The 23,191-nt window shown below is 47.1% G+C and overlaps 2 protein-coding genes across 2 annotated transcripts; one reads left to right on the top strand and one right to left on the bottom strand.

Moving 5' to 3' along the window:
- The first annotated feature begins 210 nt into the window (after positions 1–210).
- On the top strand, positions 211–9,408 carry Pi4KIIIalpha (phosphatidylinositol 4-kinase III alpha). The gene has a single exon (XM_077662390.1). The coding sequence runs from the start codon at positions 584–586 to the stop codon at positions 6,851–6,853; it is 6,270 nt and encodes a 2,089-aa protein (XP_077518516.1). The 5' UTR covers positions 211–583; the 3' UTR covers positions 6,854–9,408.
- Positions 8,908–21,454, bottom strand: LOC144128746 (nuclear receptor-interacting protein 3-like). Its single transcript, XM_077662403.1, has 6 exons — positions 21,341–21,454; positions 18,776–18,900; positions 17,657–17,739; positions 16,894–17,042; positions 14,656–14,711; positions 8,908–9,036 (listed from the first exon to the last, which is right to left on the bottom strand). Exons 1-6 carry the CDS (start codon positions 21,450–21,452, stop codon positions 8,908–8,910), a joined length of 654 nt encoding a protein of 217 aa, XP_077518529.1. The 5' UTR covers positions 21,453–21,454.
- Positions 21,455–23,191: the final 1,737 nt, after the last annotated feature.

Below are 23,191 nucleotides of genomic sequence, written 5' to 3'. Positions count from 1 at the left end.
GGGTAAGCGAAAGTGGCGAAAGGAAGAGAATTATTTTTAAAAAGTTATTAAAGTTGCATATCTTTCAAAAGTATTACCTCACCTATGTGATGTTGCAAAAATCTTTTTCTTGACGGTAAAATGCGGTGGTAAAATCTATTTCGTTAAATACTTAAAAAGGGGCGAGAGGAAGTGATCACGCCGATCGAATATCCGCTTGCCTTCGTCCCTTCCTACCTGCACAACCCGCTGGCTGCGCCGCCTTCGCTTCCGCATATGCGGCATCTGTAGGCGCGGTAGGCGCTGTAGGTGTGCCGCAGTGGTTTCTGATATCATTTTCTTGTCACCTTTGTGAACTAGTCGCCGTTTCTTTGATCCTTTCGTCGATGCGTTACGTGCTACGAAACCTTTGACGTCGCGACAATGCCAACCGAAGAAATCAAGAGGCATTCAGTGGCATCGAGATTCTGCGACCGGCGTTATGGGTAACGACCGAAACCTTCGACCAAAACTTCCGATGTACTGGTAGAAGGAGCGAACCTGTTGACAGGCATTCCGTTACTATGCTGTGACGACAGCCGTTTTGTGCGTCAAGCTAGAAGCAATGGCGGTTTCATACAGCGACCGCAAGTTTTTCTTCACCGCTATTCAGCACCTAGCGCGATCGCTGGCACGCATAAGACCGACGCCTCCTGAGAAGCTTGATAACTTGCTGCGTCTCTGCCCGCAAGAATCGTCACCGCAGGGAACATTTCGAATTGATCAGCGGGGACAAGAGGCCGTCATCGCTACGGGTATCTACTTTCTTGAATCGGGCTTCCAGTACAAGGACAAAATCGTACCCTACTTCCTCAGGCTGCTTCGCGGCCTTGGAAAAGCTGTGTGGCTAGATGAAATTAAGTTGAGTGATCAAGAACGGATCCCTGTGTGTGAACGTTTCGCGTTTTGCCTCGGAACACTTCTGAGTGATATCGCTTACCTCTGCGAAGACCTGCGCGAAGAGATAATTACGGCGCAGATTGACTTTCTCGCCGTTCTTGTGAACATTTGCAAGAGCTTCGCCGACGCGCAGACGCCGCGTGGTAGCACAGGAAAGGTAACCTTATGCCGTGCAATTGTACCCCTGCTTATCGGCACGGCTCGGGCGCTTGGCCGAGCGAAGGCGTCCTCGCCTCCGCTGTTCTGCGAGATCTTCCCGCCGCCGGCCAAGGTAGTCCCGTCGACAGAAGACGCACCGCGACACCGAAGCAACAGCAATGCAGGGAACACGCTGCCTAAGCGCCGCACTTTTAACAACTTCAGGCCCATCATTCCGCGATCACTGTCGGAGTTGAGCCAGCTGACCCACACCAGAAACAAGTCCTGCCGTGACGACGACGAACACTCACGAAGGTCGTCACTCCAGAGCCAGTCGTCTGTAACCTACGATCCTACCACATATTTCTTCAGTAAGCACGGATCCAGCTACTCGCAAATGCACGGCTTGCCGCGGATTCAGAACCCACTGATGCTTTCCATCAGCAAGCTGCAAACCATTCTTGGCCTTGCAAAGAAGATCCTCTCCAAAGATTTCTTGCAATTTTTAGACACCCAAGCCGTGGAAGTGTACAGTGCTGGGCAGTTGAGGCTGTTTCCTTACAAGTCGTTTAATGAAGTATTGAACTTGGTGATGCTGATGTTACTGCAGGAACTACTGTGCCACCAGACAGGTCATCCAGCCCCCTTCACTAAGGATGTTCAGGAATTTGTAAAGGTCCTCTTTCTGAATGGCCAGACAGAACTGCAAAGCAAGAATCATGATGCCTGTGAGAAAGAAGACAGAGAATCAAACTATGCTTCTGCAAATCGATTCAAGTTAAACGTGCAGGCTAATGCAGCTTGTGTTGACCTGCTCGTGTGGGCCACTACCGACGAAAATGGTGCCGAGACCCTTTGTGGATTTTTGTATGACAAGATTAACTCCCCGTGCAATGTCAAGCTGGCTCTGGGACACATGCCCTTGTTGCTTGTTTGTCTGGAGGGATTTGGCAAGCTAGCCGAGAAGTTCCCAAACATTGCTCAGACGAGCATATCTGCAATGCGGGACTTCTTGGTCAACTCATCTCCCATTCTGACAAAGCTCCACTTCCAGGGCAGCAACTCTGCATCCAGAACTGGGGGAGCAGGAGCAGCTGGCATAGGTATTGCAGAGTCCTCGCAGACTAGCCACAAGTCAGGGACACTTACTACATCTATGGCAGCATATGAGAAGCTTCGGGACACAGCCATCGAGAACCTGTGCCGAGCCCTGCGGGTGGGCCTGCAGCAAGATCCCGAGTGTGTTCAAGCCTTCCTTGCATCTGTGTCCATTCGGCTGTACCAAGCGGAGAGCAAGGACTTGGAGCCCAGTCTCGTAGCCACCAACACCATCCTGGCTCTTGGCCATGTCGCTGTGTCACTGAAAGATACTCCGAAGACAACAAAGTCAATTCTTCAGTTCTTCCAACAAAAGTTCTGCCAGCCTGCATCGCCCCTCGACTCTCTCATCATCGATCAGTTGGGCTGCATGGTGATTGCCAAGGTCGACCACACCGTCTATGAGGAAATAATGAAGATGTTTACTATGATCACTGTGGAGTCCAGCTCTGCGTACAACGTGGGTAGCGTCGAGGACAGAAAGCAAGGCTATCGGCATGTCTCCCTAGCAGTAATAAATGCTCTGGCCAATGTAGCGGCCAGCCTGCAAGGTGAAGAGGATCAGCTGGAACTTCTGGGGACTTTACTGGAATTGTTTGTACAGTTGGGGTTGGAGGGCCGCAGGGCCAGTGAGAAACAGGCGGCACTTAAGGCCTCCAGCAGTGCTGGAAACCTAGGAGTCCTCATTCCAGTGATCGCAGTGCTCATTCGGCGCCTTCCCCCTGTCATTGATCCCAAGCCTAGGCTTCACAAATTGTTTTGGGACTTTTGGCTCTACTCTGTCGTCATGGGTTTCACTTCAGAGTCAGGTTTGTGGCCACGAGAATGGTACGATGGGGTTCGTGAAATTGCTGCCAAGTCTCCACTTTTGGTCTCGAAGGAGCACTTGCGTTCAGTGTTGCAGTACAACTCTGCCATTCGTAACGACACTGTCTCTCTTGGCGAACTGCAGGAACTGAAAAACCAGATCTTGAAACAGCTCAAGACCGAACACTCACAAGATGTTAGCGCTGTCGTAAACAAGCTGAATTTTTCTCAGTGTACTTACTTGCTTTCCGTGCTTAGACTGGAGACATTGCGAGTGCAAAACCTTCATGGAGAAAACAGCTTCCAGAACATGATGAAATACATGGAGTTTTCCACCATACAGAAAGACAAAGCAGGAATGTGGCAGTGCATCATGGCTGTTGCTGACAAAGTGTTTATGGTTCTCTTGGATGTGATGTCTAACAAGCCCAGAAAAAAGGAGAGAGACGGAGAGTTGGAGAAACACGCTACATTCCTGCTCCTGAAGTTTAATCACCCCCAGAAACAAATCAGACGTGTTGCCGACAAGTACCTTTCTGCACTTGTAGACACCTTCCCGCACCTGCTTTGGAGTGGAAAGGTACTGTGGACAATGCTAAACATCCTCCATGTTCTGGCCAAGTCACTTGAGCTAGATCCAAATGAACTGATATCAGAGTTGCCAGTCCCTGGCACTTCCTATGTTCTGACGCTTACAGACACCATAGAAGCTAGGGAAAGCATTGTTCAAGACTTTGCTGCCCGGTGTCAAGGCATCGTTCAAGAGGCTGTCAAATGGGCCCCTATCATAACAAGGTCGCACCTCGAAGAGTACCTGGCCTGCTATTCATACACGGCAGATGGTCTCACTCAGCATAGTGGAGTTGCTCTGGCAATAGAGAGTGTGCTACAGTTTGCAGGACTGAACAACTACTCAGCACCACTACCTTTGTCAACCCTGGACAAATGGCCTAGTTGTGTGAAAAACAACTGCTCAGAATTCGTTTGCTCTATGGGCTTGCGCTGCAGATTTGCGGGTGAAATCACAGGCCTGCTCATGGATGCTGAAAACATTGAGACAGTGCACAAGGAGCTGTCAGCACGACTTCTGTCTCAGTTGAAACAAAGCTGGGAGAAAAAGGATGAGCGCATGCACAAAGAATGCATCTTTCGGGTATGTGCACTTCTAATTCACTTTTCCGGTACAGACAGAGGCTTGCTGCACGCGCTGTGTTGGTCTCCTGTAGAACTTTTCACTGAAGAGGCGGTGAGAGGCACGGTGTCTTGTTGGCAATGGCTTCTTGCTGCAAGGCCAGACTTGGAGCTTCAGTTCTTACAAGAGATGTCTGCTGCGTGGCATATGACCGTAGACAAAAAAATGGGGCTGTTTTCAGAGGACCCACCCCAGACGGATCCATCTGCAGCTCATGAGGGGATGGTGCTTGAGCCAAAACCACCATTTGTGCAGCCACACACTATATGGGTGCGTTTCCTTGCTGAGCGCATCGAGACAGCCAAATACAGCAGCCTTGACCAAGTTGAAATCTTTGCCCATATTCTGCACCGCTCTTTCTCAGTAAATATAGGCCAGGACAAGAACCACTGCTGCCGACATGTGGCTGCAGTGGGCACTCAGTTCCGCTTGTTGACTGCAGGCCTCTCTTTGCTCCAAGGTGATGTTCTACCACATGGCATTGGGAAGAGCGTCCTCCGAGAGCGTATCTACTCAGCAGCCCTCGACTACTTTTGTGGGCCCCAGATGTGCCCTACTCAACAGGGTGCTGACCTGCGGGACGACATCAATGTTCTTGTGAAGTTCTGGCTTGCAGTTCATGCTGACAAGAAGTACCTGAAAGCCACTACAATCTCTGACATTTGGGAGACAAGCACACAGAGCAACCTCTCTGTGATAATGAATCCAGATCTTCGTGGAAGCACTGAAGTACTGCAGTCGCGATCCACGCCAACAGGCTGGATTAACACAGTGCCCCTCAGCAGCAACATGTCAACAATATCGCGGAGGTCATCAGCTGGCAGGGGTTCAGTCATGAAGGATGCATCAACAGAGATCTTTGTCAGAGACTACCTGAAAAAGCGAAATCTGATTCTTGGACTGCTGGCAGTTGAAATAGAGTTTCTCATCACATGGTACAACCCACTGTCCACTTGGGAACGAAACATCACTGGGGAAGACGCTATTGCCACTTGGCGAAGCCAGCCTGTTATTGATCGAAGTATGAAAGAAGTGGCTAGGTTGTCCTGGGAAACATCTCCATGCCTGGCCATATATGTCCCTTGTAGGTTCAAGACTTCAGACACCATTCGTGCAGAAGTGTCGCGCCTTGTGCAGCAGAACCCAACAGCAGTCTGTCATCTTCCTGAGGCACTGCAGTACCTCACAACACCAGAGAGTGTGCTTGGTGACCTTCTGGAGCTCAACCACATGCTAACATGGGCACGAGTGTCCCCTATCAAGGCACTTGCATACTTTTCAAGGCAGTTCCCACCTCATCCCATAACAGCCCAGTATGCAGTGTGTACGCTGTCATCCTTTCCTCCAGATACAGTGCTATTCTACATACCTCAGATAATGCAAGCAGTTCGCTATGATGCCATGGGGTATGTTACAGAGTTCATAAAGGTAGCTGCCAACAAATCGCAGCTTCTCGCACACCAAATGATCTGGAACATGAAGACAAACATGTATCTGGATGAAGAAGGCACACAGCAGGATCCAGACTTGTACGAGAACTTCGACCACATCATGCGTCATATCATTAGCTTCCTGTCAGGGCCTGCAAAACAGTTCTATGAGAGGGAATTTGACTTCTTCCAAAAGATTACTGCAATATCTGGAGAGATCAGAGTGTTTCCCAAAGGTGCAGAGCGAAAGAAAGCATGCCTCAATGAACTCTCCAAGATAGTCGTTCAGCCTGGCTGCTATTTACCATCGAACCCAGAGGCTGTTGTCATTGACATCGACTACAAGTCTGGCACTCCAATGCAAAGTGCTGCTAAAGCTCCATTCTTGGCACGCTTCAAGGTTTGTCGTTGCGGTATCAAGGAACTGGAGTCTAAAGCATTGAGTGTTTCACAGACAGGCATGCAGCAGCTAAGCATGGGAAATGAATATTGGCAAGCTGCTATCTTCAAAGTTGGTGATGATGTGCGCCAAGACATGCTAGCTCTGCAGGTGATTGGTCTGTTCAAAAACATCTTTAATCAAGTTGGATTAGACCTGTACCTTTTCCCGTATAGGGTTGTAGCCACGGCTCCTGGCTGTGGAGTGATTGAATGTGTCCCAAATGCAAAATCTCGTGATCAGCTTGGCCGCCAGACTGACATTGGCATGTATGAGTATTTCATTAAAAAGTATGGCGATGAATCAACAACAGCGTTCAGGGAGGCCCGCCGAAACTTCATCAAAAGCATGGCTGCCTACAGTGTTATTGGGTTTCTCCTCCAGATCAAAGACCGTCACAATGGAAACATTATGCTGGATACAGATGGACACATCATTCACATTGACTTTGGCTTTATGTTTGAGAGCTCGCCTGGAGGAAACCTTGGTTTTGAGCCAGACATCAAGCTTACTGACGAAATGGTCATGATCATGGGTGGAAAAATGGAGGCAGCCCCGTTCCGTTGGTTTATGGAACTTTGCGTGCGGGCTTATTTGGCGGTGCGGCCATATCGCGAGGACATTGTCACTCTAGTCTCGCTAATGCTTGACACCGGTTTGCCCTGCTTTAGAGGACAGACGATCAAACTTCTAAGGTCGAGATTTGCACCACTTGCTGCTGAGAAGGAAGCAGCAGCGTACATGCAAAAAATTATCAGGGACTCGTTCCTTAACTTCAGGACACGCACCTACGATATGATTCAGTACTATCAGAACCAAATTCCGTACTGAGCTAGTGGTTGCTCTTGTGCTCAAATATGTGAGCTGTGTTGTTGGTGGGAAAAAGCACACGTTTTTAGCTTTAGTTGCACACTGTTTCATGGCAACACTTTGTGGCATAGGTGTGTACAATGCATATTTTGGTGTTTAGTGCTGTTCCTGTATGTCGAGCAACACAGTGTGCACTTAGTAAGTTTTCTTCTTGCTGTCTTAATCAATATGTCTGTCGTCTCCCTGTGTGCACTGCAGGACCAATGATGTGATCACTGCTTTTGTTTCTGCAGCACTTGATGATCTGGTGTAGGTATGCTTGCATATATATGTCGAGTTCGTTTGCTTTTATTATATGCCTTTTTATTGTTCTTGTCATGCATATGTGGTGCATTCGTGACCTGTGGTTCACGAGCATCTGCTGTACGACTGAACAAAATGTAGGCAAAGCAAGTTGCATGGCATCCATCTCTTTATTGTACAGTTTGTGACCTTGTCTAGTTAGATATTGTGACTAAATGCAGTGGAATAGTTTGAGTCATATGTGCTGCAGGGTTTTGATTCCAATATTGTGCCACCTTAAAAGCACTGAAGTTCCTTCTGCATGACATGCAGACAGCTGTATAGCTCAGTGTATGTTTCGTGTAGAGAATTATGAATGTGTACTATGGTATCTGTTATTGTTGATGTCGTGAATCCAAGGGTCATAGTTCAAAATGTGCAGACGTTTTAGCATAAGGTGCCCTAAGGCATTGCTGAATTGAACAAGTGTATGCATTTGTATTTAATACTCACAGCCTGGCATTAATATGAGAGCTGTGATAATTCGTTTCAGGCTTTTAGCAGGCAGTGCTTGCTTGCAATGCAATATCTTTCCCGCATTGTTACAAGTGTCGTATTAATATATTTGATGTTAGTAAAGCCTTCACTTAGCATCAAGCATGTCTGCATTTTTCACCATTTCCTGGTTGTCGCTGTCTCCAGACACATCCAAAAAGCAAAGAGCTGCTGAAATTTTGGAAAAATATGGGACTACAAAGCAAGTGCAGATAAGGCTATGACTAGAGTTATGAATGCAGTGTTCACAGAGTTATGAAAGCATGGTAAAAGACGCAGTGGCTGCTGTCAGTTAATTAAATATCCACTTTTTTTTTTTCAGTTGAATTTGTTGATTTTTGTGTTTGCATCATTTTTGTTGATAGCTTTCTGTACACTCGGGCATCCTTTCTAGTGTGTATAGAGTCGATCACACTTGTCTAGAGCGCTCGGGCGGTGTGCTGCAGAGCAAATGAATATTTTCGCAACTGCTTTGCTAGGCACTAATGCCTGTGCGGTTCACTTGTCTATTCGGCTGCTCTCCAGCGCAAGCATTATCAGTGAAAGTCAATATATCTGCTTTAGAATGTCGCCTTATCTCCCGCGGACGGCATCTCTCGGGTGCTCTAGACAGGTGTGATCGACTCTGTACATTGCCCACAGTAGTGAAACGGGGCAACATTCTGATGAGATGTATATTCATGAACTCCACGGCCAACGGTGGTACAGTTAAACCTCGTTATAACGATGGTGAAGGGGCCCGGTAATTATTTCGCTATAGCCATAGTTTCGTTATAGCCTGTGTTGGCTCAGCTTCGAAGCGGAATCGTCATTCCTTCCTTATATGCACTATTTCTATAAGCGATTTCGTTATAACGAGGTTCAACTGCATGCATGCCGAAAGTCTGCTGCCATAAAAGTTTCAAATTAAACACCACCTAGACAAAACATATTTATTTCATTGCCAGCAACATGCAAGAAAAGTATCACAGCAATAACAATGCAATTTTCTTCATATACATTTTTGCCCAAAATATACACGATGTCTGACCTTGCACTACTGTACGTCAATAGTTGCTGGTGGTTGGTGTCACTATCTGAACTAGACTCGTCATTCCTTCATTGTTAGATTGACAAAAATGTGCTTAAAAATTATGGCAGCAAAAGTCAATTTGGTGCATATTTAAACCATGCACTGCCGTCTTTGTCAACCCTTACATTGCCATATACAATCTAGAAACCCATCAAGAACAAGAACGCTATAAAGCACTGGTTCTTGCTAACGCTGCCATGCTTTGAGAAGATATGTCCTTGGCGCTGAGAAGTTGTACTTTCTCACCCCTGGCTCCTCCAACCAATAGCACTGCAGCTTCGAAGTTGATCAGGCACTGTGCAACCAGAAAGAAATGAGAGCAAATTGACCTTGCAGACATATAGTTTCAGTTGCCTGCTTATAAAACTCCCCCAGCGCTATGCATACCTATTGATGAAATAAACAGGAACTTTTTTTGCATAATTTGGAATACCCAGAGCTCCGGGAATACCCGTTGTCCTTCGCGGCGCATGCTGAAGATAGACGCAGTTCTTGCTGAAAGAAACTGACAATAGCTTTCATGCGCCGCGACGTTAATACCATACTGTTTTGAAGTGATTTTAAATTGATTTAATATTTATCGAGGAATGTGACGCATGGAGTGGCGGTAGTGAAACGAGTAACGGCAGTGGGCACCTAATGCAATTCCACCGCTGTTCACACAAGCCAGTATAAAAAAAAAAAAACGAGCGAGATATAAGTGCTTCAATCGTGGTCTTGGAAATGGAGGGGGGTGGGGGCGCAGGAGTATACCATATATCACTTGTTAAACCTCCAATGCGCGCGCACCCATAGGCGAAATGATTTTTATGGCGCAAGGGCATCTGTGGCCAAAGAGCGCCATGGCACAAGGTTTTTTCTTCTGCTCAAGGTGGGGCGAAATGAGCTGCTGACTCCAATCAAATGATGCCCCTGCACCTGTTTGTTAATTACAATGCCGTCGGCGACCAAACCAACTCAATCACCTTAATTGCTCAACGACGAGCATAACGCCGCACTCCTTTCACCAGAAACTCCAGTGGTGAACAAGGCAGAATCTGAGCTGTATCGAAATGCTCGACGTCGTGATAATATGCACGTCTCCTTGGCATACGGAGAAAGCGACGACGTCAACATCGCCTTCGGAGCGAACCTGAAGGTATAGTTAGCGGAATAGGGAACGTTTTAAATATATCTCGGCTGCGCCTTTGCAATATGTTAGGTATTTGTAGCTAGCGGTAATGTATTGCATTGTTTTTTTTTTAATTTCGAAAACGCCAAATCGTTAGGTGCTGTGGCGCAAAAAACGTTGGAGATCCCGCGCACCATTCAAAAACTGGAGCAGTGAAGCGCGCGCGAGGTCGCCCACCAGTACACGCCACTAATGGCATCCTTTTCTTGCCTGGTATGATGATAATTGCCACTGCTCCAGCCCGCTTGCTCGGGCAGGGCAGGAAAAACTACGTGACATGTGCGTTTTTGGTTGCTTGAGGGTTCGGCGGTTCAGCTGTGTGCGTCCCAGAACCACACGCTTTTTCGAATGAGTTAAAAATTTGTTGCTCCACTGGCAATGTTAGCGTTTTTTAAATCGTAAAAACTGAAATGGCTGTATTAAGGCGAAAGCCTTTAATGGCTCATCGTTGTCCGTCCATCCGTCCGCGAAATCTGTCACACGTCCATGTCATCAATGGCATATAATTGCTATAACCCATATACTCTTAGCAATTACTAAGTAATGGGCGATTAGTAATTATTCATTAATTAGTATTTACATAAAATGGTGAAACTAAAAATAAACAACAAAATTTAAAAAAAAATAGAAAAACGATGCGGGCGCAGAAAGGCTTTCGCCTCGCGCACTTTAGATCGCCAAAAGTGCCTCAAATATTTTTACTAAACACCAGCTACATAGCTTAATTGCAGTCAGGCGCATAACTGTACGTAGTATTAATTAATGGTGATTACCGTTATTATACACCATATATGTGGTGTATAATTCGCGGGTTTTTTTTGTCTGAATTTTTCGTCTGTGCGCTTCACAGGAGTTATGTACTAAAGCCACAGTGGTCGCCATTTTGGCGCTCATGCAGCACGGCGAAAGACTACGGCGCGCACGTGTCTAATTGGATTAAGCTTCCCCCCCCCCCCCTCTCCTCTAGCCTGCACTGCCGAAGCTGGAGGGCTATAATGTGCCCATTGGACACCGAAATGGCGCCCGTGATGTCACGTGAATACGTTGTGCCGCACCCAGCGACCAAGTTTTAAAAACAAATCGGCGAGTTAAAAGGGTACCCGCCGCGGTGGCTCAGTGGTTAGGTGATAAAAAAAAAAGTGGCTCAGTGGTTAGGGCGCTCGGCTACTGATCCGGAGTTCCCGGGTTCGAACCCGACCGCGGCGGCTGCGTTTTTGTGGAGGCAAAACGCTAAGGCGCCCGTGCGCTGTGCGATGTCAGTGCACGTTAAAGATCCCCAGGTGGTCGAAATTATTCCGGAGCCCTCCACTACGGCACCTCTTTCTTCTTTCACTCCCATCATTATCCCTTCCCTTACGGCGTGGTTCAGGTGTCCAACGATATATGAGACAGATACTGCGCCATTTCCTTTCTCCCAAAACGAATTTTTTAAAAATTAAAAAAAGAGTTAAAAGGGAAAAATCAAGCTTTTTTCCCCTGTCATCTTATGGGCGCAATGGCATAATTGTGTCATCACTTGCCATGCGACAAGCACGCGACGACCGCCGCGTTCACTCCATTTTCCGAAAAGTTTCGATTTTGGGGTCACTTCCGCTTGGCGTTATTTTGCTCAACGCCCTTAACTTCCTCAACCACCCTCAACATGACACTGATGCTGATGACACCACATACAAGACGAAGGTGGTACGATGCAATATTCAAGCTGCGTGCCGTTCAATATGGGCTGGAGAATGAGAACTGGGCAGGTAGGAGGCAGTTCGATGTGAGCAGAGAAAAAACACGGACTGGTGGCGCAGTTAATGCTGCAACAGACCTCCGGTCGATGAAGCCAACAAAACGCTCACAGGATGGTGTACGTGCAACGCGAATGTTTTAGAATAAGCTGTGGTGTACGAGCAAAGTTTACAGACACACGCCGCTTGGCTACTGGCCCGCAACGTACGTATTGACGCGCTGTTCAGTTCACCAATTATATTCGCTGTCGTTAACGAATTAGTCGCAGTCGTTAACGAATTAACTAGGAGCATGACGTCACAAATGAAATTAATGAAACGATAGACCGAAATAAATAAATATATATTAAAAAATAAAAATAATTGAAAATTAAAAAGATTTTTAATAAAAAATATGCAGTAAAATAACTCCGTGTCTGTGAAGTGATATGAAAGGAGCATCCAGGCCACTAAAGGACCCCATTAAAGCTATCGCATGATACCCTTACAAATTCCCGTTTCTTTTTTTTTCGGTAATATGGGAAGTACACTCAACGAATTTTGGATAGTACGAACGCAATGTGCGCGACCGTTAGGTTCGTCACAACTTGGGCTCGAGTGCATTGGTATTTAGATATATACAGCAAACAATTATTATGACCGACCTCGCAAAGATGTATCTATAGCTCAAAACGCCATTTTTTTTTTAAATTACTGGTGGGCATAGGTATGCCTACAGAGGGAGGGCATGGAGGGGAAGTGCCCCCCCCCCCCCCCCCCTCTAATAGGCATGGAGAAAGAGGGCGCGTATGAAACAGACGCTGCCATGAATTTTGGCCCCTCCTTATGGAGAGACTTGTGCACACTTACGCTGGCGGGCTTTGCTGAAACACCGAGTCTCAGCGCGAAGACTGGGGAACATTTAAAAATACATATTACAGTTATGCGCTACATTTGCAGCTAGCCGTTAGTAATAGTCATGCGCATATTTGGTTTTAGGACTTCGAAAAATTGATTCTGCTTGGCGTTGCGGCCCAACGACTGACCCTCTTGACGCATGAAGCCTAAACCACGTGGCCGAAGAGTGCACACAGCAACGCAAACGTACTTGCCACGTGGAATTCTCCGTCCCAGACAGGCTGGAGCGTTGAGCTGCACGCAACGCGGCGTGTTTGTGCCGCCCCGCTACACAACCAAGCAGGTGAGACGGATGGTGGCAATCATCACGTTTGGTTGAGCTATGGTCCCTTAGTTTAGCTGCGGCGCAATAGGTGTCGCTGCATGCGCTGTCCGGTCACGATGATTTGCAAGATATAATAATAATAATAATTGGTTTTGGGGGAAAGGAAATGGCGCAGTGTCTGTCTCATATATCGTTGGACACCTGAACCGCGCCGTAAGGGAAGGAATAAAGGAGGGAGTGACAGAAGAAATGAAGAGAGAGGTGCCGTAGTGGAGGGCTCCGGAAAAATTTCGACCACCTGGGGATCTTTAACGTGCACTGACATCGCACAGCACACGGGCGCCTTAGCGTTTTTCCTCCATAAAAACGCAGCTGCCGCGGTCGGGTTCGAACCCGGGAACTCCGGATCAGTAGTCGAGCGCCCTAACCACTGAGTCACCGCGGCGGGTAAATTTGATTTGCAAGACGATGGCGCAGTTTTGATGGTAAACGAAAATGCCCTCAGAAAGTGTGCTTACGTTGAGGTCCCATGTATTGTCACGTGCCTGTGGCGACAAGCGCGGCAGTAGACGACGCACAAGAAGGGTGGCGCTGAACTCAAACGATGTACTGGGCAATCCTGTGCCCCGCTAAGTTGCCTGGGAGTCCTACATCCGCAGCCCAAATGCGGATGTACAAAAGATCGTCCTACGCCTGGCGGGGGAGGCTTACTCCAAGACATTCTCTGCGGTCACGGCGCAGGAGGGACGGCAAGTAGGGGACAATCCCTCTGGCTGAGCTCCTGCCCCGAGGTCCATGTCGGTGTAAATAAACTCTTCTCTCCCTCTCTCTGCCCCGCTAACAGAAAATAATTTGGCTGCGTCGATAGCAACGAGTGCATACCGTGGCTGTCGAAGATTAGAGTGCCCATCGCTATCGGCCGCACTCAATGCAAATGCGGTAGTGATCTCTCGAGATAAGGCGCTTCAAGCACAGTCAACAATCTAGAGCATCGCAGAGAATGCTACGCGCGACCAATGATAGATCCAGAGCGGGCTGGTGGTCTCTTCTGGCGTAGCCATCACAAAGTGGCACAGCAGCGTGCCGGCGGCAGTAGGCTTGGAAGGTTAAGAATTAAGCGGTACAAACAAAACGCTTCGGACCTAGTATATCATACAATATCCTTAATATTTTTTTTCGCGTTTATTTTAAATGTTTGAAAGATAAAGTTGGCAGCAGCTAGGCGCATGTCGTATATGAGCAGAAGAGTTTCTTGATCAGAAAGCATCGCGCAAGGATCCATGATTAACTAAATTGCAATAAATATTACAAGCTCCAGACAGTGCGTATTGCTGCAGTTCGCAATCTTTGTCCCTTTCGCACTTTTTTTTTCCTTTTTTCTTCAACCAGCGCGTGGTTCGAAATACCTCTTGTGAAATGTGTCATTCACCTCACCTCAGTGCACAACGAATAGCCCTAAAGGCAACCCTGTCTGTATGACGGAACAACGGCAAGCTGCAATCTAATGTTATCTTAATATGACTGATAGGCCGCTGTCAGTCAATATGCGCACAATACGTTTCTATCCATACCACAATTAACCGCTTATCAGTTTCTGACGCCATGGCCATCTTTCCTACCTAACTGATTCCACTTTTGTCTTTTAATTAGTTCATGGTTTTGCTTGCACTGCTTCCTACACTACGGTGGGCGTGTGCACATATCCTTGATTTCCTAAAATTTTCTAGCTAGCACAGATTTCCTCTCTATGTCTGCCTGTCAACCTGAATATTGGTAAGACTGCCATTAACACCGGCAGCGCGTGGACTGTAAGTCAGGCAAGGTATACCTGTACACATGCATACCCACTTGTGATCTCCTTAGGAAGTCTATTCCAAGGCTGACTTCAGGAAAACCTTCCTCCACTGGAAAAAGAAAAGAAAGAAAAAAATGAGAACGTGACAAAACAGGACATGTCTGTACAGTTGAAGACGCGGCTTGCCTGCTGGTTATTTTATGCGCAAGGGAATATGAGCTGTGCAAGAAATGATGCAGATCGTGGCGCCACTATCAAATGACAGTATGTCACATTCCAGAAAAAGAAAATGGGGGCTTCAATTATCATTTTTGTACGTTTGGTGCGTAATTCGTTTCGCAGTCTCTGCAGCTTGCTCTTTAATCAGTAATCCACTGCGCTGAAAATTCTGATACCTTCAGATTTAATTCAGCGAGGTCTTGGGACGTCACAGATTTAATTCCATGGGATTGCCTTGCCAACCTAACTTTCTGCCGCTCCCTGCTGTGCTTGCTTTCTGTTGGGCAATGGACTGGATTCCAAGAGAAGGCAAGCACACCTTCACCCATCATTGATGCCCTGGAGCGATAAATTTCGCTCTAAAAAAAGTACAGCAGGGGGCGGCAGAAAGGTGTACGGATGAGATTAAGGAGGTAACAGGGATACGGTAGCCGCAACCGGCACAGGACATGGTTAATTGGACAGGCGTGGAAGAGGCCGTTGCCCTGAAGCCTGCAGTGGACAGTGCAATTGGCGTAGTTCGGCTGATGATGATGATGACTGCTTTAAAATTTTTCAGGCTGTGCGCGGGCACCGTACTATGAATAAGAAATTGCTGCCACTAAAGCTAGGAATTTCTTTCTAACAAACGCACAAATTCTTTTAAAAAGTGAATTGGTTATTTTATGTGTACATCGAAATTAAGCTGATATTCATGACACTCAAAGGCTGACACGTTCCTCTAGCAGCGCATCATTATTTTACCCCTGACGCAGGCCTCTGCGCGGACGTCCGATCTTTGCTTTCCCCGCTGAAAAAAAAAAAAAACCTCAGTTCCGCGTAAAACGCCGCACTCATTCACATGTTCTTTGTCGATACAGCAAAAAAGGATACAAGGTGAGTCGGGATACCCACAGAGGTAAGTCTGGAACTTTTTTTTTTTCAGAAAAGTAAGAATAATAATTGGTTTTGGGGGAAAGGAAATGGCGCAGTATCTGTCTCATATATCGTTGGACACCTGAACCGCGCCGTAAGGAAAGGGTAAAGGAGGGAGTGAAAGAATAAAGGAAGAGAGAGGTGCCGTAGTGGAGGGCTCCGGAATAATTTCGACCACCTGGGGATCTTTAACGTGCACTGACATCGCACAGCACACGGGCGCCTTGGCGTTTTTCCTCCATAAAAACGCAGCCGCGGCGGTTGGGTTCGAACTCGGGAACTCCGGATCAGTAGTGGAGCGCCCTAACCACTGAGCCACCGCGCCAAAGAAGAAACCTCCGCTTTAAAGTCTATGACCGGCGGACGAAACGTGAAGTTGAAGCACATGTATGTGTATATTAGATAGCTTTAGAATAGGGGTACGCTGTCGGTTACGGGGATAGGGAAATAGTGGGGTGCCAGGGCGCATGCGCAGAACAAAAATTAGAGATCACTGCGGCTACCGGTATTGGAGGAATGCGAAAGCGTTGATTAATTCCTTAATTTATACTCAATTCTGCCTTAATTCGTTACTTGTGTCATTTTATGTTAATTCACACATTAATTGTTTAATTACACTAGATTATTCACCCAGTAGCCATTTCGGGTTTTCAAATTTGGCGCCACGCATTGGCTCCGCCCACACTTCCGGTTTTTTTTTAAATTTCGCGTCTTGTTGGCTCCGCACACACTTTCGGTTTTTTTTTAAATTTCGTGCCACATAATACCATAGCTCCGCCCATTTTTTGGACATTTTTGGCTCTAATTAAAAACTAATCACTCTATCGACAATTTTTTTTACGCAACATCCTCACATCATCCTCTTTCGATTACGACCACTCGTTTGACGCTATCTCTTCAGAGTTCCCCACAACTGCTACCGACACATTTTGATGACACGTTTTGGTGAGACGACCCCGCCAACATAGCCTAGTAATGCTGTAATGCTTTCGCATTAATAACACCCTTCGGGTTATTGTCTGCACATGCGCCGCTGACGCCCCGCTATTCCCCCATGCCGCTAACCGATAGGGTCCCCCTTTTCTAAAGTTCGCTATTGTTTGTTAGTGCTTAGCAGCAATGCGGAGACTGGGGGAGACAGAGGGGGTAGCACTGACCCACTGCAAACTCGTAGACCTGCTTCCAGGAGCCGAAGGCCAGGTCCACGTACTTGACGCAGCCCCTGACGGGACCCCTGGGAGAGAGCAGGCGCTGGTGCAAGGTCTCGGCTGGAGCCTGCTTCCAAGCCACCACCTGGTCTCCCAGCCTTATAGAGGCGACAAGGGGCAATCAGCAACGTCATCTCGGCCAGACTGTGCCGGCCTCTGCGGCGGTCTGCTCTGCAGCGCAGCTACGAACTATACTTTATCCGTGTTTAGATGAAATCCCGCGACATATAAGGAAATAAGGGGCTGCCACAAATATTCAATGAACTTGGCGAAGAGCGGGAAGGTGGCTGCCCAACTGCGCCTTAATTTGAATTAGCTTTCGCCGTCACTTTTTCCTTCCTCTGCTATACCGCCTTCCCGTTGCGGCTTTCACATTTGGTTCCAGTGCTGCGCGGACTTCACGTGTGTGGAGGCGCCTGGAGAGGAGAAGTGAGTGAATGGGTGGAGGGTACAGGGCCTTCCGCAGGGTGGAGGATTCTGGAAGTTGGAGACGGGTGGAGGGCAAAGGGGCAGTGGATGCGGGCCTTCTGAAGGGCGGCCGCTTCACAGAAAACCAGGCGGACAGATTTTGAGCCGATGATGGTATAGTAATGCTGAAGCATTAAAACAAAATGCACGAAATGTGACAATTATACTCTCCTCATTGGGTGTTCACTGTGTAAGCATCCTTACTGCACTCTGCCAGGAGACGCAGAAGCTGCGATGGGCGTACCTCAGACGGCGCACGGTGTGCTCGGACATTGTGGAGAAGGCGCAGGACGTATTCAGGAGAGCGCACACGCTGACGCCGTTGCACTGCAATAACGAAGGCACTGCATCAGGCAGACGCAGAACAACATGGCGACGTAGAAAGAAGGCCGTGTTTAATGAAAAAGAGGCAAGTGTTTCGAATTTACAGCTGACTCGGATGAATGGTTGGCCAGAATTTTCGCGGACCCAATTTCGCATCTTCACTGCAGCCCATCTTATTGATAACAGCTAAAGAGCAACTAGAGGTCTTCGTTAGTGCACACGGCGACTTGGTAACCACTCAGCGTGGCGCGTTGCGGTGACATCACGCACGACGTCACTGCAACGATGCACGATGAGTGGTTATCAAAGACAGTTTTGAAAATGAGGAAAAGGAAGAAAATGAAGCAGTTGCAGACTATGAACAACAAGAAGCTAACATCGAAAAAATTCACGTGCTTCTATGGGAGTTTCAGTAAGAAGAAGAGGAGCAGAACAAGTACAGGGGGTAGCAAAAATATACTACATTCGCCATCACCAATCACAAGCATATTGGAAATTGGGAATAGCATTCTGCAGCAGCTCTGGCCAGCGTTTCGCAGGTGTTTGTGTAATTTTTTTCTCATTTCAGATAATTTCTTATTTAACATTCTTACTTTCCGGTTCGGTCCCGGCCGCGGCGGTCGCATTTTTATAGAGGCGAAATGTTAGAAGCCCACGTACTGTGCGATGTCAGTGCACGTTAAAGAACCCCAGGTGGTCGAAATTTCTGGAGCCTTCCACTATACTGCATTCCTCATAGCCCGAGTCGCTTTGGGACGCTAAACCCGATAAAACCAAACCAAATTATCATTATCCATTATTTTTCGTGCAGATAACTGCTCGGAGGCATTCTTGTCAGTTGCGTAAGGTGTAGGGAGCAAGTATAAATCGAGTAATCTACTTCAGTTATATTCGTTTTCCTTCACTGGACCTATACAGTATACACGTTTAGGCGATGGGAGCGCACCCGAACAATCGTGCTCCCTTCTTCCTTTCTGCTCACACTCTTTTAGAGCGGTGGGGCAACAGTGTTGTCAAGAGCCACACAGGCGTCACTTGCCTCACAGTTCACCATTGGCGGAACGTGCATTCTCTTGAGGGATGCGCTCTCATCGAGCGAGGACCCATTGACGCTGTTTATAAGCCTCGTGGGAAAACCGTTGACTTGACCACGGAGATCACTCGCTGCTCTGTCCTGAAAACCGTATGTTAGAGTGACACTTGCGTTAGGGAGTAGCACTTTTTCGATAATGGGCAGCGCGCAAATGCTTGTACGCTGAGGTCGCAAGATTTTGCTTATCTTCGTGGGGCGTTTGAGATCCGATTAAGTTAAACAAAGTGGAGTACTTTTTTTCCACCTCGAAGAATATCAAGGAGGTACATATGATGGCAAAAAGTACGGCACAACAATCAGAACACAATGTCGTGCAAAAGTTATTTGGCAAGACGTAAAGGCGCATAAAAAAAAGTTGCAAATATGTAAAGCAACGCGGTAGGTCCGAAAAATAAAGTTTTAAATGAAGAATTCCCTACAGTTTTGCGCATACTAGCCCACTAACCAAAAATGTTTTCGTATACAGCATATATGGTTGAAACATTGCTGTACAAATCACATACGACGTTAAAACTCCAGATGAAATTAAAGCTAAGCAGTAACAGCCAAACTATGGAAGATATGGAGTGAATTAAGTGCAAGAGCAGCTGGCCGACATTTTCCCGGAAATATCTACCTCAGCAAAGAAGCGTTAAAGGGACAATGTGGACCACTCTATTTATTGATTGTTCTGGATAAAAATTGATCTCCCGCCTCTCTCTGGCTAGGTTGGCCTTCGTCCGACAGCAAAAGCCGCATTTATTGGCGACAAAATTTAATTCAAAATTATACCACCACTCGACCCAAACTCTTGACGTCTACACTGAGAGGGATTGGTTGCCGCCTCTTTGAGGTCAACGATGGTGTAGCGTAGCCTCTGGTATTCGCGCCAGAAAATCGGTGTCGACGCACGCATTTTACTTTCGAAATCGGCCGGTGATGGCGACACCTGCGTTTCGGTTTATTTTCGCTTTTTCCAGCTTGTAAAAGCTCTGTTTTCGGTAATGGTGGTCTTTTTGTTCAGTCTAAACAGAAAGGAGTGCGAAGGGAGTAAGGGAGCTCACTCCCTTAAAAGAGGGTGAGCTAGAGGAGAACTTACTCCTTTTTACTCCAGCACAGGCGTACTCGTGTTTAGAGCGTGATTAGAACGCGGTTCCCTATATATCGACACAGGCCAATTTCTATTTGTGCTCAGTGTCCCTTTAAGGCATTAAGAAAATCGCACGCTCAATTTGCAGCTGTGTTCTGATAAATAAAAACCGGAAAGCTGAAAAGTATTTAATCCCTTGAAAAGTTAAATTCCGCAGGACTATGTGATACAGCCAGCAACTCTTCCAGTGCTACGCTAACGATTACAGACGCTCTTCAAATAGTTCAGCTATTGTGACATTACACGGAGGCGCGGCCAGTAGACTCGGATCAAAGTGTCACCTTTTTTTTGTTTGTTTAGCTGTGCGCTAGAGGACAATTTAGTTGAAAACAGCTTTCCGAAATTACGTCATTACGCAATAAATGCTTTCTGTTTTTGAAGGGAACAATAAAGTGTAATTGACCTGGTCAGCCTCGTACCATATTTTTGCATAAGTAAAACTGCAGCCCCTTCAAGCAAACAATTAACTGCTATGCAAGTAGACTTACACATAGTGAAAATTTTCCTGTTCGTTCCGAACATGATGAACGTTGAGGCGGTTATTTGCATTAGTGCAAAACATCTCATGGGTTCACGCTAGCGTAAACCGCACCTTCTAAAACCAATACACATTAAAGGACATTACATTATTAGAGGCTCACACAGGTACTATTTGAACATTTGAAGGCTCTCCTGTGCCTACCACCGAAAGTATATAAGACCTAACCCCTGTCTGATTCGAACGGCAAGAAAATAGGCAACTGTACCGGGTTTATAACTACTCGAGCTATACGCTGCAAAAAATCGCTGAGTTGATGGTATGGGCCAATTGGTACATAGAGGTGAGCAAACAGCGCGTAAGGGCGCACATGTCCCTTCTTTGCGTCCCATCCCTTCCGCGTTGTTTACTTGTCTTTACAAAAATCACTGCGAGGCCATCTTGTGCTGTTTAATATTGAGAATAAAGATTACAGCGCAATTTTTTATTTCTTGTTGTGCGCATCTCGTGTCGAGCAGGTACAGCAATTGCAGACTCACTAAGGCGCCCGTGTGCTGTGCGATGTCAGTGCACGTTAAAGATCCCCAGGTGGTCGAAATTATTCCGGAGCCCTCCACTACGGCACCTGTTCTTCTTTTCTTCTTTCACTCCCTCCTTTATCCCTTCCCTTACGGCGCGGTTCAGATGTCCACCGATATGTGAGACAGATACTGCGCCATTTCCTTTCCCCAAAAACCAATTATTATTATTATTATTACGTGCGTGTTCTATTTGTTAAATGAAATACGGACGCAACAACAAAACACACGGCATAACTGGCAGAACACAGTCGCTTTCAAATGAAACGCCAACACGTAAGGCTAAAAGGCTCGCATGAAGCAGAGGAGAAGTGAAGAAAGTAGACTTCGCATACGAACCAGGGACTGTAAGGCTGCGGACGCCTTGCGTTGCGCGCGAATGCGCTGTCTTTTGAATGCGGCCAGGCATATGTCGAAGTCATCGTCCGTGCCGCTCATCCTGCATCGCTACTCCTCGCCATGCTTTCCATATTTCACGCTTAAGAGAGGGAGAAAAGCGGAGGAGGCAAGTAGAAGGCTGCGAAAAGAGAAAAAAAAACATGGAGACATTTTTGCTTACTGGCATCGGCAGCTAGTCCTAGCTAGTACGTTGTGTTCTGGCACATTATTGAAAAGAAGCCGGCGTTCCAGTTTAAAGAAGCATAGCTAGACCAACACACCTTAAAGCTCCATTCGGCGCTCGTTCTAAGTTATACATTGGCGTACCGCACCACCTGTTGATCGGTATCCCTGTCGCCATCACAGCACCAATTCATGCACGGATGACGCGCGGAGCCCGGGAGTTCTGCTCACTATACTCACGACGTAGCCGACTCAATCTGCGACGTGTTGTCGTACTGCTGTCTTTCAAGGGTTACTCGCACCATAAGTGCGCAAGTTGCAGACATCACATCCTCTTGACAACTACCGCGTGGGCACCGTGCTTGGAAAAACAAAGATACACGAGAAAAAACTAGACACAGGCGCCAAGAAAAAGCGGTCTTTCGTATCGAGCACCAAATCTATGTTCCGTGCACGCAGTACATATACCGCATTAAGAAAGTGAGTAGGTTGTCGATAATCCCGCTCAACGTGCTTTCCTGTTGGCTTCAGATCAAGAAAACGGCACGTTTTCGGGTATTGTGCGAAGAGGGGGACGTACAGGTGCTTAAAATGTGAAAGAAAAAAAAACGGCCTACCTACCTCTCTTTGCGAGAGCAAGACGCCGACGAGGGCGATTCGCTCTGTTGGTCGTCAGGGAAACACCACTAGAGTGGGGAAATGGAGGGGCGAGAGAGAACAGTGGGGAAGAGGGGGCGCCGGCGGCGACCGCGCGTGCTGGCCGCCTCTCAAAGACGGCGACGTGCCGGGGCGATAGCAATCACGCGCGCTTGTTGTCATAACTCGTCATCGACCGTTCGCGGAACAGTGGCAGCACGCGCGCTTGTTGCTGTGACGCACGGCGGCCGGTCGTGCCTGCCGTGCGAGTTGTCTTCGATCACCCTCTCCGGCCGTGTCATTTGGCGTGCCGCACGGCCCACTAATCAAAGCGGGCCAAGAGCGAAGGGGGTAGAGCAGCACAGTCGATTCGGGCCGGGGCACGCCGCCGCGACAGTGAACGACCCATTTCGAATGTCGACTGAGACGGTTTTTCTTTTTCTTTCGATGAGGCCAATAATAATAATAATAATAATAATAATAATAATAATAATAATAATAATAATAATAATAATAATAATAATAATAATAATAATAATAATAATAATAATAATAATAATAATAATATACAGTGAGATGTCAGCGCACGTTAAAGAAAGGTGGTCGAAATTTCCGGAGCACTCCATTACGGCGTCCCTCATAGCCCGAGTCGCTTTGGGACGTTAAACCCACATAAACCGAACTAATGACAATAATAAGTGGTTATGGCGCTCGGCTGCTGACCCGAAGGACGCGGGTTCGATCCCGGCCGCGGCAGTCGAATTTCGATGGAGGTGAAATTCTAGAGGCCCGTGCACTGTGCGATGTCAGTGCACGTTAAAGAATCCCAGGTGGTCGAAATTTCCGGAGCCCTTCACTACGGCGTCCCTCATAGCCTGAGTAGCTTTGGAACGTTAACCTCCCTTAAAACTAAAAACCTAATAATAATAATAATAATAATTATTATTATTATTATTATTATTATTAGTAGTAGTAGTAGT

This window comes from Amblyomma americanum, chromosome 4, assembly GCF_052857255.1.
Source record: "Amblyomma americanum isolate KBUSLIRL-KWMA chromosome 4, ASM5285725v1, whole genome shotgun sequence".
Lineage (NCBI taxonomy): Eukaryota > Metazoa > Arthropoda > Arachnida > Ixodida > Ixodidae > Amblyomma > Amblyomma americanum.
This window is presented reverse-complemented; position numbering and strand designations above follow the sequence as displayed.